This window comes from Tachypleus tridentatus, chromosome 10 (genome assembly GCF_004210375.1).
Source record: "Tachypleus tridentatus isolate NWPU-2018 chromosome 10, ASM421037v1, whole genome shotgun sequence".
In the NCBI taxonomy this organism is placed as follows: Eukaryota; Metazoa; Arthropoda; class Merostomata; order Xiphosura; family Limulidae; genus Tachypleus; species Tachypleus tridentatus.
Genome location: NC_134834.1, coordinates 189737452 through 189753103, shown reverse-complemented (window position 1 = coordinate 189753103; position 15652 = coordinate 189737452). Strand labels below are relative to the sequence as shown.

Below are 15652 nucleotides of genomic sequence, written 5' to 3'. Positions count from 1 at the left end.
TAAAAAATGAACTTCATAATTACCAAATTACCTAATTAATTAGATTCTCACTTTGAAACAAACAGACTTAAAATTGCATGCAAGCAAACTTTCAAGATGTCTTCAAAATGTAATAAAAAATGAATAAAAAAGTAGACTACAAAAAAAATCTGGGTGAGACTTTGTCCTTATCCCAGTTTAAACACGTGCGAGATTAAGCTCTTAACAATCTCACGGCCCGGCATGGCCATGTACATAAGGCACTTCACTCGTAATCTGAGATTCCCTAGTTCGAATCCCCATCACACCAAACATGCTTTCCATTTCAGCCGTGGGGGCATTATAATGTGACGGTGAATCCTGCTATTCGTTAATAAAATAGTAGCCCAAAAGTTGGCAGTGGGTGGTGATGACTAGCTGCCTTCCCTCTAATCTTACACGGCTAAATTAAGGACGGCTAGCGCAGATAGCCCTCGAGTAACATTGTGCGAAATTCAAAACAAACCAACAAGTCTGATTTGTTTATCTTTGGGAATTTATTGTTGCTCCCCCTTCTTCCCAGTATAACCATAATAAGTGTTTTGGTCATCGAGTGTTAGAACTGGTTTTATATGCAAATAACACAGCAATCCTGGTAAGCGTTGTGAGCTGGTTAAACCACTTGTAGTTGATATTTAGAAAGGCTTTATTTTTAGGAGTGACACCAACTTCTTTCCGATGAGAAGGACTACAACGAATTCGACTGCAATCTGAGGGAGTGAGTTGTACATCTTGTGGACACACAGACTGTATTCTTAAGTTTCAATTTAAAGTGAGCATCGTTTTAAGTGCGAGGGCTACAACAAAAACAAATGCACTGTTTGGAGTAGCTTTAGTCCTAGCAGTCCCCTTACCACCGCCCTTGGTTATTTTTATTTTATACTATTTGGCAAAACCAAGGAACCTCTAAATCTTTAATATGTTTATTCATTTTTATCCAGCCATATAAGTGGTATTAATTTACATGTATCATTTTTCTAATTACTGTATGTAGTACTTTATGAAAATTATTGAAGTGTTAAATTATCACCAATTTTGTTTGATTTGTTACTTAGTTTTTGTATTTATATTCTAATTGCTCTTTAGCTTCATTTTTAAATAAAAATATTTAATGTTATCTAACAGTCGAGAATGAACTGAAATTTATTACATGCAAAACTATATCATTATGGCAGGATAAACTTGCCTTGTTTTATTATCTTAACATACACTGTTTAGTAACTGTCCAAAGCTTTTGATAAATTCCACGACTTCAAGTAGTTTGAGTTATTACAGATATTTTCAAGCTATTTAATATTTGCTTTTGTGTTCATATATTAGCTTCATATTTAATTTATTCAACCCTAATGCATATTTATTATTAAAAGGTTCCGTATTGTGAGAACTGTTTTTAATGGTATTAGTGAAGTGATGGTGTTCAAGTATAATACAGAAATATGTTAAAGAAATTTGTGTATTTGGGACTCTTTTCTAGACTTGCCTAGTAATTATGTAACTAAATATTCCAACATTTTAAGTTTTTAGGAAAGAATTACACAATTGTGAACACTATTTAATGACTTTAAGTTTAGGTTCTTTGTATACATGCAAAGATAAAGACTGCCAAGTTGTTTGCATTGCAGATATTTATGTATGAAATGTTTTTATTTTAATCAATATGTCATTTATATTTTTCAACAACTTTTAATTAAATCGAGTATAGGCATTAATTTTTTTGTATATGTGCATTGATTGTCTCAATTGTAATGAATATTGTTGAAAAGTTGTGTAGAAGTGTACAGAAAGCTTGGGTAATATTTTGCAAATATATCTACAATAATATTGAATAAATACTGTTTCTCTAGGATTGAATTAAAACCAAAGTTTTTGTAATTCATAAAAGAGAATTAAACAATTATTTTTAAATTAACAGGGTGGATACAAATTAAGACATCTCTGTCCACCAGGTGAGATGCATTTAAAAGACTGTTAGAACATTTTAAGAAAAGTTTTTGTGTTCAGAAATTGGCAGTTATAATTTTATAATGGAGCTATCACTACTTACTTCATTAGTATATTATTATGAAATTTATAACTTGTAACAAAGTGCACTAATTGTAGCGGTCTTTTTCAAATATTTTCTTCCTCAAAACTGGATTTACTCGTGGTATATATTTTGAAGGATGTTGCAATGCATTGAAGTGTGACTTTAACAATACTTTCTTTTCTTTTGTGTTTGTTGTTTTACAATTTACTTTGTTTTATTTCTGGTCCAAGGGTAGCAGGATATATTTATATTCATCAAAACAAAATTGTTTTTATATGTATGTCATCAGTAAGCAACATTCAGCAAGATGAAAGGTAACTTTTGTCATAATAACTCTGACATTAGTTTGTGTGTAAAGAATTGTTGGATAATTTTTTATTTATATAGATATTATTCAGGCAGTCAAAATATATACTTTTATTAATTTTTATAACTTTACAAACTTTAAAACCCAATAAGTACTAAGTAATTACCAATCTAGTTGGATAACATTAGTTTTATTATTGTAACAACACTTTTGCATAAAGAAAGACAAATTTGCTACTTGTTAAAAATTTCCTGTGGCTATTGATTGTATGCCTCTAATGTATATTTTTTATGAAGAGAATGTTTGAAGCAGTGGAACATATTTCATGTTACAGCATGTAAACTTGACTTAAAAGTAATGTTGTAACTTTTGCATTTTATTAAAATCTAATGTTTATACAATGTAAGGCTTTATTCCAAATGAGGGTTAAGATGTATTCTTTTAACTGGAACAGAAATAAGGTTTTAATTTCAACTTACTATCTATGTATATTGCAAAGAACTCTGTAACACTGTAACTTGTTTCAGATGTTCAGATTTAAATGTTTTGCATATTGGCTATTTAGAGCATTGATTTTAAGAATAAAATGAAACATTTTACTAACAGTATTGTAATTTTTCTCATTAGAAAATCACTTTCTTACTGTAATAAATATAAAGTTTTGTGGATTTTAATTTTTTAGACTGCCATTGTTAAGAACAACCCCAAAAAAATCCTACAAAGTGTAGGTGATGGAGAAACTATGGAATTTGGCGTTGTAGAGGGAGAAAAGGCAAGTGATAACTGTCACTGTAACCTTAAATTATTGTTGTCATTTAATGCTAAAGAATCTATTTTGTAAAATCAGTTTATCCAGACTTTAGTGTACTTTATGAAGTTATGATACATGGATAGATAGCACATGTTGAATGCAAGAATTGAAATAATTTCATTTTAAGTTTCCTTACCTTCTCAAATGTAATGTTAATCTTTATGTTATTTGAAACTACTTTGTGTTTTGCACTTTGGAATTTTCGGTAGTTTCTGAATATGTATTTATAAAGTAACTGTTTCATTTTTAGTTGATGTATTTTCCTCATCATATCTTAAAGCATGTTGCAACTTTTTGTAGTAAAGATTTTTTACAGCTTATAAATAGTTACTAAAAGTTAGCATGTGTTGTAGTATGTGCTTGTGTTAAAAGTGTAATGCTACTGTGTTTTAAGATACTTGGTATTAAAGCTTAGCTAGTTATAGAAGCCATCTAGTAAAGTAGAAACATTTACTGTTTATAAGTAATAGGTCTGTTTTCAGTGCTCCCACATCTCAAGCTCTCAGGATTTATTCAGTTAAATAATTCAGTATATTTAATATAAAATGTTAATTATTACTACCGATTCATTTTAATTCTGTTACTTTAATAAGGTATTTCCCTGTCTTCATAGAATATTTTCTGAATCAGACATACATTAAAATGTTTAGCCAAATTTCATTCTTTGGAACCATTTTCTGAATATAACTGGATCTTTTATTAAATCTTGTTTGTTTACAAAATGCATAAGTGAAGAAAAGTATTTTTTTTATTTTCATGTAGGGGAATGAAGCTGCTTATGTCACTGGACCGGAGGGTGCACCAGTGGAAGGAAGCAAATATGCTCCTGATAGGAGGAGATGGTTCTATGGAGATTTCTTAGAAGACGTAGATTTGGAAGAAGGCCTCCTAGAGTAGTGCATTTCACTCTCTCAATATAAAATTTTTGAATATGTGTAAAGAAATTGTGTTATTGGGCATTGACTTCAGTAGTCTACTACCTAGCAGTTTTTCCATAGTTTTAATAAATATTTTATTTTAGTTCTAACGTTCTTGATTAATTATTGCTATTGTTTAAATTGAAGACAACAGTATTGCACTAAAACTTAGCATTTGCTGTAGATTATTACAGCAGTTAACATGTTAAGGAAATGTTTTAAAGTAGATATATCATATAATTGGTTACATCATAAAAAAACCATGACTAATCTGTTGTATATTATATTAATATTTGACAAAGTATATCAATTATTTTTAAAAAATGTGAGTAGATGATATTTTTCTTTTGACTATCATGACTAAATAATCATGAAATTAATATAAATCACAAATGTAAAAACTCAAAACTCAAAATTAGTTTTCTCATTATGAGTTATAGTTATCATTAAAACTTGTAAGAAATAGTCTGTAGCTATAGCAGCCAAACTCAATGGGGATATTCTATCTATCACACAAAATCTAGATCCCAAGCAAACTAGCAACTAAGGAAAATCAGTTATGGATTAAGAGTTAGTGTGTGAACCCACAATACCAGCACCTGCTGCCTTTCACTGTCTTCAGTTGTTAGTAGGAAGGTTAGATACAACCTTCAACAAATAAAATGCTCTAAATTTCTATGAAGTAAAAACCTCAAGTTCCATCCTTTTTATTTAGTAAATGATCTGTAAGTAAAAGGGTTAAATATAATTTTGTGTCTAATAAATTAATGATTTCATTTTTTTCAGTCAATATAAACATAGAAAAAAATATATTATAGAGTCGTTCTAATGGGAGTCAAGAACAGAAAAATGAAGGTAAGGAAATCTATGAACCCCAACGCAGGAGACGAAGGCAGCATTATTATCCACGTTACTTTCGTCGACCTCGAGGTCCTCCACGTGGAAACCGACAGGAACAGCTTAATGAGGCGAGTTAGTGTTTTTAGAAAACTTGCATACAAAAAAAAGTAGTTGGTAAAAGTGGACCAAAGCCATAACAATCATGTATTTTTAGACTAAAGTACTCCTTTAACTCCCAGGCATCACACACTGCACATCATAATGTTTTAGTGACTTACAATTAATGTTTTTAATCTGATATTTAGGTTATACCAATTGGTATGACATAAACTTGTGGCTGATAATCCATCTCGTAATGTACAAGTTTTAAGTTCTTAGTTTTTTACTGTTTTGTATCTTATATATTTTTTCCATCATCCCTTCATTAAGTGCAAAATTCGACATGAATTACTTATCATAAAATATCATTAGTTAGACAAACCACAGTTTTGTTTGGTTAGAGAGACATCAAATAGAAAAATCAGGCTGATCTTTCTACACCCACCTGTTGCATCTTCTCTTTTCAGATTTATTTATTAATGGTTTTCTCTTGAATGTAATTGTTAGATATTTACTGATGGAATGTCAAGGTTTTCATCTTTTATATGGAGCAATGATTTTGTTATATTCCAAATGCAGAATCATTAATTTCTCTTAGCTTTGTTCCCAGAGGAAAGATAACGAATAGCTTGAATGAACTTGTAACAGCTCTTATTACATATTTAGAATGCCAGACAAATTGTGATATTGTCTTATTTTTTGCTCATTAGCATTCTTTGGTGTATTATTTAATTAAAGAAAAAGTATTTGTTTCATTACTACCACTATTATATTAAGTGTTATCAACAAAAAAAACAAGAAGACATGGGTAAGTGCTTTATTTCTTGTTTTCATGTTTATTCTTCACTTATAAAAGTTACTAAAATATAGAAATAAGAATTTTACTAGGTTAGTTTTTAGTTTATGTAAAATACGTAGTAATACAATAAAACATTTCCATGAGGAATGCACACATGCAGCTTTTGGGTAACATAATTTGATAGCATAACATGAGCTGCAAGTTCCTAAATGTTTTACAACTTTGTAGTGGTGCAGATAGTAGACATGTAATAAAACAATATTTAATTATATATAGACAGTACTGTTAGAGGTTTAAAGCCACTTAGGATAAACGAATAGTTTTATGTTACAATTTGGAGTCTTTCTAGAAAGAAAGACTAATTTAGCTTTATTTTTATCTTTTTTTGTGCTTAAAGTCGGTCATATTGACTCCCTTGTATGGAGTCAGAATAGAGAAGCGAACAAATGACATAGTATATTTTACTGAAACCAAATATTTGAAATGTATTTAAGATGTTTTAGAGATTACACAAGAGAAATTTGAGAGTTGTGTGATGAAGATAAGTATTCTTAATTTTACATGAAAATCACATTGTACATGGATTATTCAAAACAAATAGTATATTCATGAACAAGTTTTTATAGATTATTAAGAATGCTTCACTTTATTTAATCTGAAAGATTTGTAATGTTTATCAAGACTGCCACATTTTGTGAAGACTTTAAAAGAGTACAAATAGTTCATATAGTTTGTCAGATCAACAGAGCCTCAACAAGAATTAAGTACAATATCTCTGAAACCTAAATAAATTTTGAACGTTTTTTTCTTTCTAAATTACCCTTTTTATTTCTAGAATGACTTCAAATTGTATTATGAAATTGTTTATCTAAAGCAGCTTTAATATCATAACAGTATACATGTATATTTACTTAAATTTTATTGTTTTTATTGGCCTTTGAATTGTGCCTAACTATTATTATGAGTTGTAAATCACTTGAGAAATGTGTTGCTTGTGAGTGCATTTCATGAGATCTTTGCTAACATTCATCAATCCTTCTACTAATGGTACAGAAAAAATCCTCAGCTTCAAGGTTTCCACTTTTATGATTGTAATTTTCTGTAAAAACATGCAAAAGAAAATAGTTTGGTTAGTAAACGGTGCGTTTTCAAATTCCTTTGTTCACACACACACACACACACCTTGGAAGAATTAATAAGATGGTGAGGCTTAGTAAGTATGAAACACAAACAGAATTTCTTAACACAAAGTAATCAGTCTTTTTAGTTGTTTTTAAAAAGTATTTATCCTTGTATGTTTTAAAAATAACTATTATTTAAACATTTGTGAGTAAATACTGTTTATTGGTTGATGAATAAGTTTGCTGAAAGGAAAATAAGATTTTATAACCATGAGCAAAAGTAATGACTTTATATGCCTATATAATGTTAAATTTCAAACATCCCAAAAGGATGACCAGTGATTAAACCCTTGTATTACTTGTTGGATTGTCTATTTATCATTTTGTAAACACTCACAGATTTAAAGTGCAATCTTATTACTGTGGGGAATTGTCATTGTAAACACAAAGATACATGAACTTAACTGTTAAGTGACATATAATGTTATCAGAAGAGGTGACAAGTCAGTGTACTTGTACTAGTAAATTGTACAAGTTGTTATAACAAACATACGTGATTATTATGTTGATCTGTGGTTTTCAGACACATTGACCAACTCCAAATTAAACTTTTTTTAATCAAGTTATTTTAATAATTTTTTCATTCACGTTCTAAAGTCAGACATTAGATCTGTAAATATAGACCTGTGAAATGTTTGTTTGTGGAATAATTTGTTTTAATTCTTTTGTTTATGAAGACTTTAAAGAATTACATTGTCATGTTTTCAAAATATTGAATTTTTCCTGTTTTGTATCTTTATTGTTAAGTGCAAACGTGGAAGCAGTTGTGTTGTCTTTTAATAATATTTAATACTATTATAATATTTGATAGTTAAACCAAGGGGAGATTAAATTCATCATACAAGTTAATTTCAAATGCTGATATTAATTCAGAGAAGAAATAAAATATATGTAAGAAAAACAACAGGTTTTATATAACATTAAGAAATAGTGTAAAGAGATCCAAAGTAAAATGTAGTAACAAAGTTTACTGGTGTATTGTTAAACTATCTTGATAGATTGCAGATATGGTATCACAACAGCGTGTTTGTATAAACTAACTGTAAATTCAACTAGAAGTATGTGCCACCATTATTTGAACATATCAATATAAATATTTAAAACTAAAAGTGATGCATTTAGACCTTTTTGTTCAATGTGTATTATAAACACCAAATCACAAAGTGATGAGGACAAAAAGGTTTTTTTTAAACCCTTATAATCACACTCCATTATTACTGTAGATTTCATAAGCTTTCTGTAATTATTGCTAGACTTTGATAAGTTTTGCTCTTTTCAAAGGAAAAACATGACACTGATGAAGATAGCACTGGAGGTGGAAGTCCACAACATGGACAGGAACAAGGCCAGTATTCTAACAGTCTTACTCGTTGTTTTTATTCACGAAATTCTTACAACAGAAGACCTCGGCAAGTTCGTAGTGACACTGAAGGTAGTCAGAGTGGTGGTGATTTGAAGGTATTTAAGTTGTTTTCCTCATGAATATAATGTTGTCACACTAAACATTTTTCAGTTTTGTATCCATTTTCCATTTAGAGGATGTAATAGTTCATTAGAAAGCTTTGTATTAAAGCTAGGTTTAATATTGTACTTCTGATTGATAATGAATTCACAGAATTTCTGAAACAATAAAGTACCCCAAAAAAATAAAATTGGGAAAAATATGTTGTAATATTATAAGGTTACTAACTGAGACCTGCAAAACATCCGAGATAGTTTTCATGACCTTTGTTTGAATTTTCTTTATCATTTTTATACACAGTGTTTAAGCTATACTATCTTGAGGCATTGTGTTATATATACATATGCAAAAAACACTGATTGTGTTATATAGATAAATCTTAGTCTATTTGAAAACATTTTATGCGGTCAGTGAATCTTCAATAGATTATTTATGTAATAAAATTACATCTTAAGTAAGTGACACATGTAATAGTGTAAGTTGTGAAGCAGTTAAGAGTGTTTAGTGAATGAGATGGTTTTTAGTTAAAACAAAAACTCACAAAAATGAAGGTTTAATTCCTTACCTAATAAATAAATAAAAATAGCTAGAAGGTATTTATAGCAGTGTAGGAAATAAACTGAAACTAAATTATTTCAATGTAAAGTAAATATAAAGTTGTAATAAAGACAATGCATCAGATTTTTGTCAGAAACATCTGAATGCTTGTCCACAATGTAATAAGTATATGGTTTTATATGAACTGTACCTGTATATTTTAGACCTAAATAGGTTGAGAAAGTCCCTACCAATTGTATTTAATATAATACTTGCCTTTTTTGCATTATATTAAACAACATAACTTAGCAAAAAATCAGGTAAGGTGATTGTGATTGGGAAAGGAAATATGTAATTCAAACTTCTCAGACGAAAGCCTTTCTAAAAATGAGACTTGTAGCATTTTATTGAAAAATTTGTGAGAGAAGTTCCAAAAAGACAAATGCAAGCATATTATTTATATTGATAATCATAAATGTAGACCAATTGAAAACAAATAATTCATCAGTTGTAATTTATATTAGAAGAAATAAAATTAGTATTATATCAAAAGTAAAATAGCCACATTTAGAATTACTAAGCCTAGATATGCGTATACTTGAACATAAAACAAGAAACTAACACCAAATATAAGATATAACTATGGAAATAATTAAAATTACTGCCTAATATAGGAAAAATAAATATTTTAAATTACTTGAAATTCAAAAGCATATAGTAGGAAGATTTATCTTTTAAACTAATATGTAAACAGTAAAACATTACTGAGCACAGTTTGTTTATAAGATTGAAACCTTACCTTACCCAGCTGATCAAGGTATGTGTTTTCAATTGTTTGATACTAATATTTATCAATTTATGTGTCATAATTTATTTTAAGCATATTTCCAAAACATTTAATGACAGAAAATTACCAACACACCCATACATGTTTTGACTTGTATTTTGTTTCTGTACTGTTCAATGTTTCGTCATTCTATATACCATACAACCAAAGATGCGCTGTTTTGACTTATGGTGCCAGGTTTAAACATTTGTCACGTTATCTACAAAGCTTTTGTAAAGTACTCAGCTTATTCAAGGACAAGTGGAAGTAACTTGTTTCTTAAAAACTTAGATTTTAGTGACCAGGAACTAATTCAAGATTCCCAACTTTTTATTATTATTATACAAGTACCAAGTGTTCTGTGAATGATAGTAGGTCATATTCCCAACCACTACGTTAATAGGGTGCAAACACACAAAATAATAATACTGAAGAATAGGAAGGATAGGGTTTAAATCAGTTGAACTTGCCAAATCTTGCCAGTTTGCCCTAAAGACAAACTTATTTTAAATACCTAGATTGAAGAAAGGTAGTATTATCACAAAATAAATGTAACATGTAGTTTGTGCAAGTGTGGTGTTTAATTATACATAAATATGTACTTAATTTCATGTCAGTTTTATATTTCTTGAGATACGTGGATAATTTTGCAATTTTATTGTTAAGGAAAATGAACCAGAGAAACAACAAAACCAATGAAATAAAGAAGATAAAAAACCATTTCGTAGGCCTCGATTCAGAGGTAGTTCTGGTCTTTCTCGCAGAGGATCTCGTGGAGGGCCACCACAGTCTAAAATAGATCCTGTAGACAGTGCAGACAACACTGCTGGAGGAGATGAAGTTTCAAACATTTCAGCTGCCTCACTAACTACAGAACCTGGTTCAAGCACTAAAACAGCAGCTTGTGGTGATGCTGGTCAGACTTTAGAACTGTCAGGAGGGGAAGAATCCAGGATTGGAAATCCTGCTGCTGCTTCATCTGACAGCAAACCTACTAGTGATGAGGTGAGTCTCATTTATTGTTTTCAGCTTTATGGTCATATAATTATCTTTAGTTTACTGTCACTGTAATCTAAAATTAGTCTTACTTTGTTTTGGAAGTTATCAGAACCTTTAAAGAAATTCTGTAAGAGTGTTTAAATGTTATATTATTAAGAACAATCAGCTTGAGTTCAGAAGGAGAAAACTCTCACAGATTTTCTTTTATTTATAAAGTTTATGTATAGTAATAAAGTGAATTCAGTTTGTTGTAGTTAGTCATCCTTATTTTTGAAATTTTGATTTACACCATCTCACTCATTCCTTGTTCCAACGTATAAGTAGTTTGCACCTAATTTTATCTACATTAACATTTAGGAGTTACTTAAATGCATGAAATTTGGATATTGTGGACAGAAAATAGTGTCCAAAGCAGAAACAGCAGACCTGAATGAAACTGCCAGTTGTTGGGAATCATCCTGCAGCAGTGATGATGAGGTTGGAGGATAGAGGAGCAATTGTTACCTTCTACAGCTACAATAAGGACAAGAAAAAATACGACTCCCAGGTTAGTCGGAGGTGTGCATAGAACCAAGTTGAGTGACTGAAGGGCAACATTTGTTGTTACTGCCACAGATCAGTTTTGATCATGATGTGTAGAAGCCAGTTTTCAACAGTTCTTCAATCTGAAGATCTAAACCACTTTTGTAAAGAATTTCTCAAAAATTCAAAGGAACAGTTCCAGCCAACTGTCACTTGTATCCTACTGAGATAGCAAGCTTCTCAGTGATCTTGCAGGGAAAGAATAAGTGAATTATCTGCCATTGATCGTGCCTGGAACCTTGATAAACCAACTTTTAAGTGTTCCAAAGTTGATGTCTAGGAGCTCAAGCTTGTGCTATGGCACATTTGGTGGAACACTGGTGAATCGTTGAGTTAAGACAATTTGTTTTGCAACAGTAAGCAACACCAGTCATAGAAGATGGGTACATGTGCCTTTGGAACAACAGTTAATCCTTTTATCATGTAATAAGATTTCAGTCAGTTCCCATTCAGTATCATTTCTCCATCAAAAAATACCATGAATTAGTCCTATATTTTCTTGTATTACACACTGTGATGCACAAAACACACATTGCATATGTTGCTGTATAGTAACAATGAATTACCTTAATTATGCTTAAAACAGAGAAAATATGACAGTCTGCTAATATCTCTGGATGCCTTGCATCATCTGCCAGCTTGGGCCTCAGCTGAGCAATTGTTTGCTCTTATATTTCCCACTCTTTATCCCAGATGTCGACACATCTGATGTCTGGTGGTTTATTCAAACTCATAATGTTGTTTTCTGCTGGTATGAAAACACCTTTTAATGGCTCTGGAGAAAAGTGAATCTTCGCTGATATTTAACATGCCAACATCGTATCATTTAAAGGTTGTCCTATTGTGTTTACAAAGACTATTGGACTTTCCTTTGGTCTAGATATTCTAATTTTCAGTTGATTCCAGCAATCTTGAGAATACATTGACCACTCCAGTTATGAAACTACAACTGACTGTGATGAAATAGCAAAAGCCATAAATATAGTTAAGGACAGTGTTTGACTTCAGGTCACCCAACTGAAGATGATCAAACATTCTGAACTGGCCATAACCTTTGTGGTGGCATTTCCTCCTCATGGAGTGTACTTTATAGCACTATCATATACAGCAGATGACTAAGACATTATACGCTCTTAAGTGTTGATGTTTATGGGATTTGATATTCAAGTCTATCTTATTTGAACCTTCAAAATGCATCAAACTAAATATTGGGAATCTAAGGACATGTTAATTGAATCTTTTGTTACAAAAATGCATAAGTTTTTATTCAGGTGGCTTAAAAGCCCATTTTGATTTCTGGATTATGGCCCAAAATTATGGCAGTTTTGAGAGGACTACAGGGAAGAACTGTAAGTAGTTTAACATTTGAATGTGGTTGATGACATTGCTAAAAGTGTGGCTCTTATTTGTAGAATATAATAAAGAAAAAAGAATGTACAACATCTTCAAGCTGTGTAGAATCAAAGGTGCTTTTGTAACAGAAAACTCAAAATGGTGACAATGCAAAAATGATGAACCACACAATAATCATTTAACTTATTTTTTATGCAAATAAGGACTTCCTCTATTGGACATTGAAGAGGCTTTGATAAAAGCACCATATAAACATCTCAGAAAGCTTGCATCTGTTGTATCATGGGGAAAGCTGGTATAAAGCAAAGTTCTTATTAATAGAAGTCTATAGCCTTGGTATTTTTACGAAAAAATTTTAATATCGAGATAAGTGTGTATTTTCATGCAGCATCAATCTAATTTCACATGACTTAAGATCTTTAAAAACGATGAAATTTAAATAATTCAAAATAATACAACTTCTCAGATACTAAAAACCGATTGCCTCTTTCCTTAAAAATAGAATAAACAAAAGAAAAAAGTTTGACAAAAAAATAACTGACATGTTTTAATAAATAAATCGACGTGGTCCTGCTCTAAAAATTTTTTTTCTAAAATTTTCTTTGCCTTCATTTTCGGTCATATGTATGTATTTGAATTTCGTGCTCTTCTTTTTAGATGTTTTTGTTGTTTTTTACATTTTTGAATCTTTTTCTTATTTTATTTTTTCAGTATTTATTTTTTTACTCTTCCTTGTTGGTAATTTAATTTTTCTTTCTCTGTTTGCCCTGCATAGCAGGGTGGTTTAAGACGTCAACTCGTAACCTTAGGGTTGCGGGTTCGAATCCCTGTTGCACCAAACATGCTCGCCTCTTTCTGCCATACGGACGTTATAATGTGACGGTCAATCTTACTATTCGTTGGTAAAAGAGTAGCCAAATAGTTGGCAGTGGGTGGTGATGACTAGCTGCCTTCCCTCTAGTCTTACACTGCTAAATTAGGGACAGCTAACGCAGATAGCCCTTGAGTTGGTTTGCACGAAATTCAAAAGCAAACGAACGAACTCTTTCTGTTCGCCTTATTTTGTTTCATTATTTCTAATCAAGTTTTGATTCCGCTTCATGATCGAATTATCCGTTTTAAAAGTTTAGTCAGCACACATTTTGATATTCACAAAAATATTCTAACTACATCAGTGTTGAATTTTGTTCTATGGTTGATCGGGATGTTTTCGATTATTTAATAAAAAACACAAGTCCAGTCTACAAAATGACAGTGATTTAATTTATTGCTACAATAAACATTTGCTACAGCTCGTTCACTTGTAGACCTATATTATCAATGTACCTTTCAACATAAATTCTGATACTAATTTAGGCCTAAATTCAACCGAAATTATATTTGACTTGTAAACACGTTAAGGAGCAACTGAATAGCAAAATGTTGATGCGATAACTGTTAATACAGAGTGTTTATATATTCATTAAAATGACTTAAAAGTTTAATCTCTCGTATTTACGTCATTATTGTTTCTGTATATTACAAGAAACTTCGAAATTGTTAAATTAAACTGTAAATAGTACGTATATCTATTAGTAAACATTTAACTTAAAATATTTAAAATGGAGTTTCCAACAGTGTTATTGGGATCAAGGCCTCAAATGTTACAAACAATGAAGATACTTAATCAAATAATAAATCATTTCATTATAATCGCGTGGTTGAGCTCAAAGTTATACGATGGGCAGGCAATCTGTGTTGTGCACACTATGGAATTAGAAACTTAGCAGATTTATTGCTGAGTTATGGGTAAAAGGGGTTAAAAAGAAGATAATGATAAAATTGTAGTATGCCTAGAAGTCATTGAGCTACCAATTGATTCAAGTGAATCTGTACCATCTCGTAAAATGACAAAAACAAAAGAATTCGCAACTGTTACCAATATCGCATGCCTAAAATAAAAAAATTTGGCTTTTATCAATCTATTATTCTAAAACTGTCAGTATAAGTAACAGCGTTGCTAACAATCTAATATAGAAGTACTCAAATATTGTTAGAGTCAACGCTGATTATATAGATGTTTTGTATTGAACGTAATAAATACTTTTACCAGTAGTGAACATTTTATTGAAATTTAAGAGAGTTTGGTTATTGTTGAATTTCGCGCGAAAGCTGCACGAGGGCTATCTACGCTAGCCGTCCCTAATTTAGCAGTGTAAGACTAGAGGGAAGGCAGCTAGTCATCAATACTCACCGCCAACTCTTGGGCTTTAAGAGAGAATTTTCTATCACACACAAATTAAGAAAGAACCTTTGCCAGAAGATAATAACATATATCAGTTATGTCAGTTTAACGAATAATTGCCTTATATAGGAGGCTTCGATGAAGATGGAGTTTGTGGTAACAGAGGTTGTGTTTAATAATTTTTTTACGATATGCGTGGACTAAACCATTGATTGTTAGCTCATTTTAGTAACACTTTTAGTTATAATTGAAGTAGTTTATTGTATTAGAGACCCTTATGAAACATTAGAAGTAAAATCGTCAGCAACTATACAGGAAATATATAACTTTCAAGTGTTACTTATTAAGTATTGATTTAAGTTTCAGTTTCCTTTTAATGGAGGACTGGTTTATGACAAATACACAATCACTTCAACGTAAGACAGTATCTGTGTAATTTCTTCATTTTACAATATTTTATAAAGAAAAATACCTATTGATTTCCTTGTTCTAATTGCCCAACTAAAGTGGTGTCGTAAAGTAAGTTACATAACTTGTGGATAGTTGTGTATGGAAGCACATTATGCTTATATAATACTAAGTTTTGGGTGAAAAATAAAAATACTTTTGTCCATCAAACACTTTGTAAGTTGTATTTCAATAACCTGTACAACTTTCTAAATGTGTATCTC

General features: G+C 30.6%; 1 protein-coding gene across 15 annotated transcripts in view; it reads left to right on the top strand.

Annotated features, from left to right (window-relative positions):
- The first annotated feature begins 236 nt into the window (after nt 1-236).
- The window catches only part of LOC143227814 (uncharacterized), a 22303-nt gene continuing 6887 nt past the window's right edge, over nt 237-15652 (top strand). For 4 of the 15 annotated variants that reach the window (XR_013015066.1, XR_013015064.1, XR_013015058.1 and 1 more), the window contains exons 1-6: nt 620-790; nt 3034-3123; nt 3925-4055; nt 4898-5047; nt 8280-8456; nt 10490-10828. Coding sequence is in view for 1 of the 15 variants with exons in the window: in XM_076459078.1 (XP_076315193.1) it covers nt 3094-3123; nt 3925-4055; nt 4898-5047; nt 8280-8454 (486 nt within the window). In the remaining 14 variants the exon portion in view is untranslated. The other 11 variants (XR_013015069.1, XR_013015068.1, XR_013015059.1 and 8 more) reach the window with 10 other exon arrangements.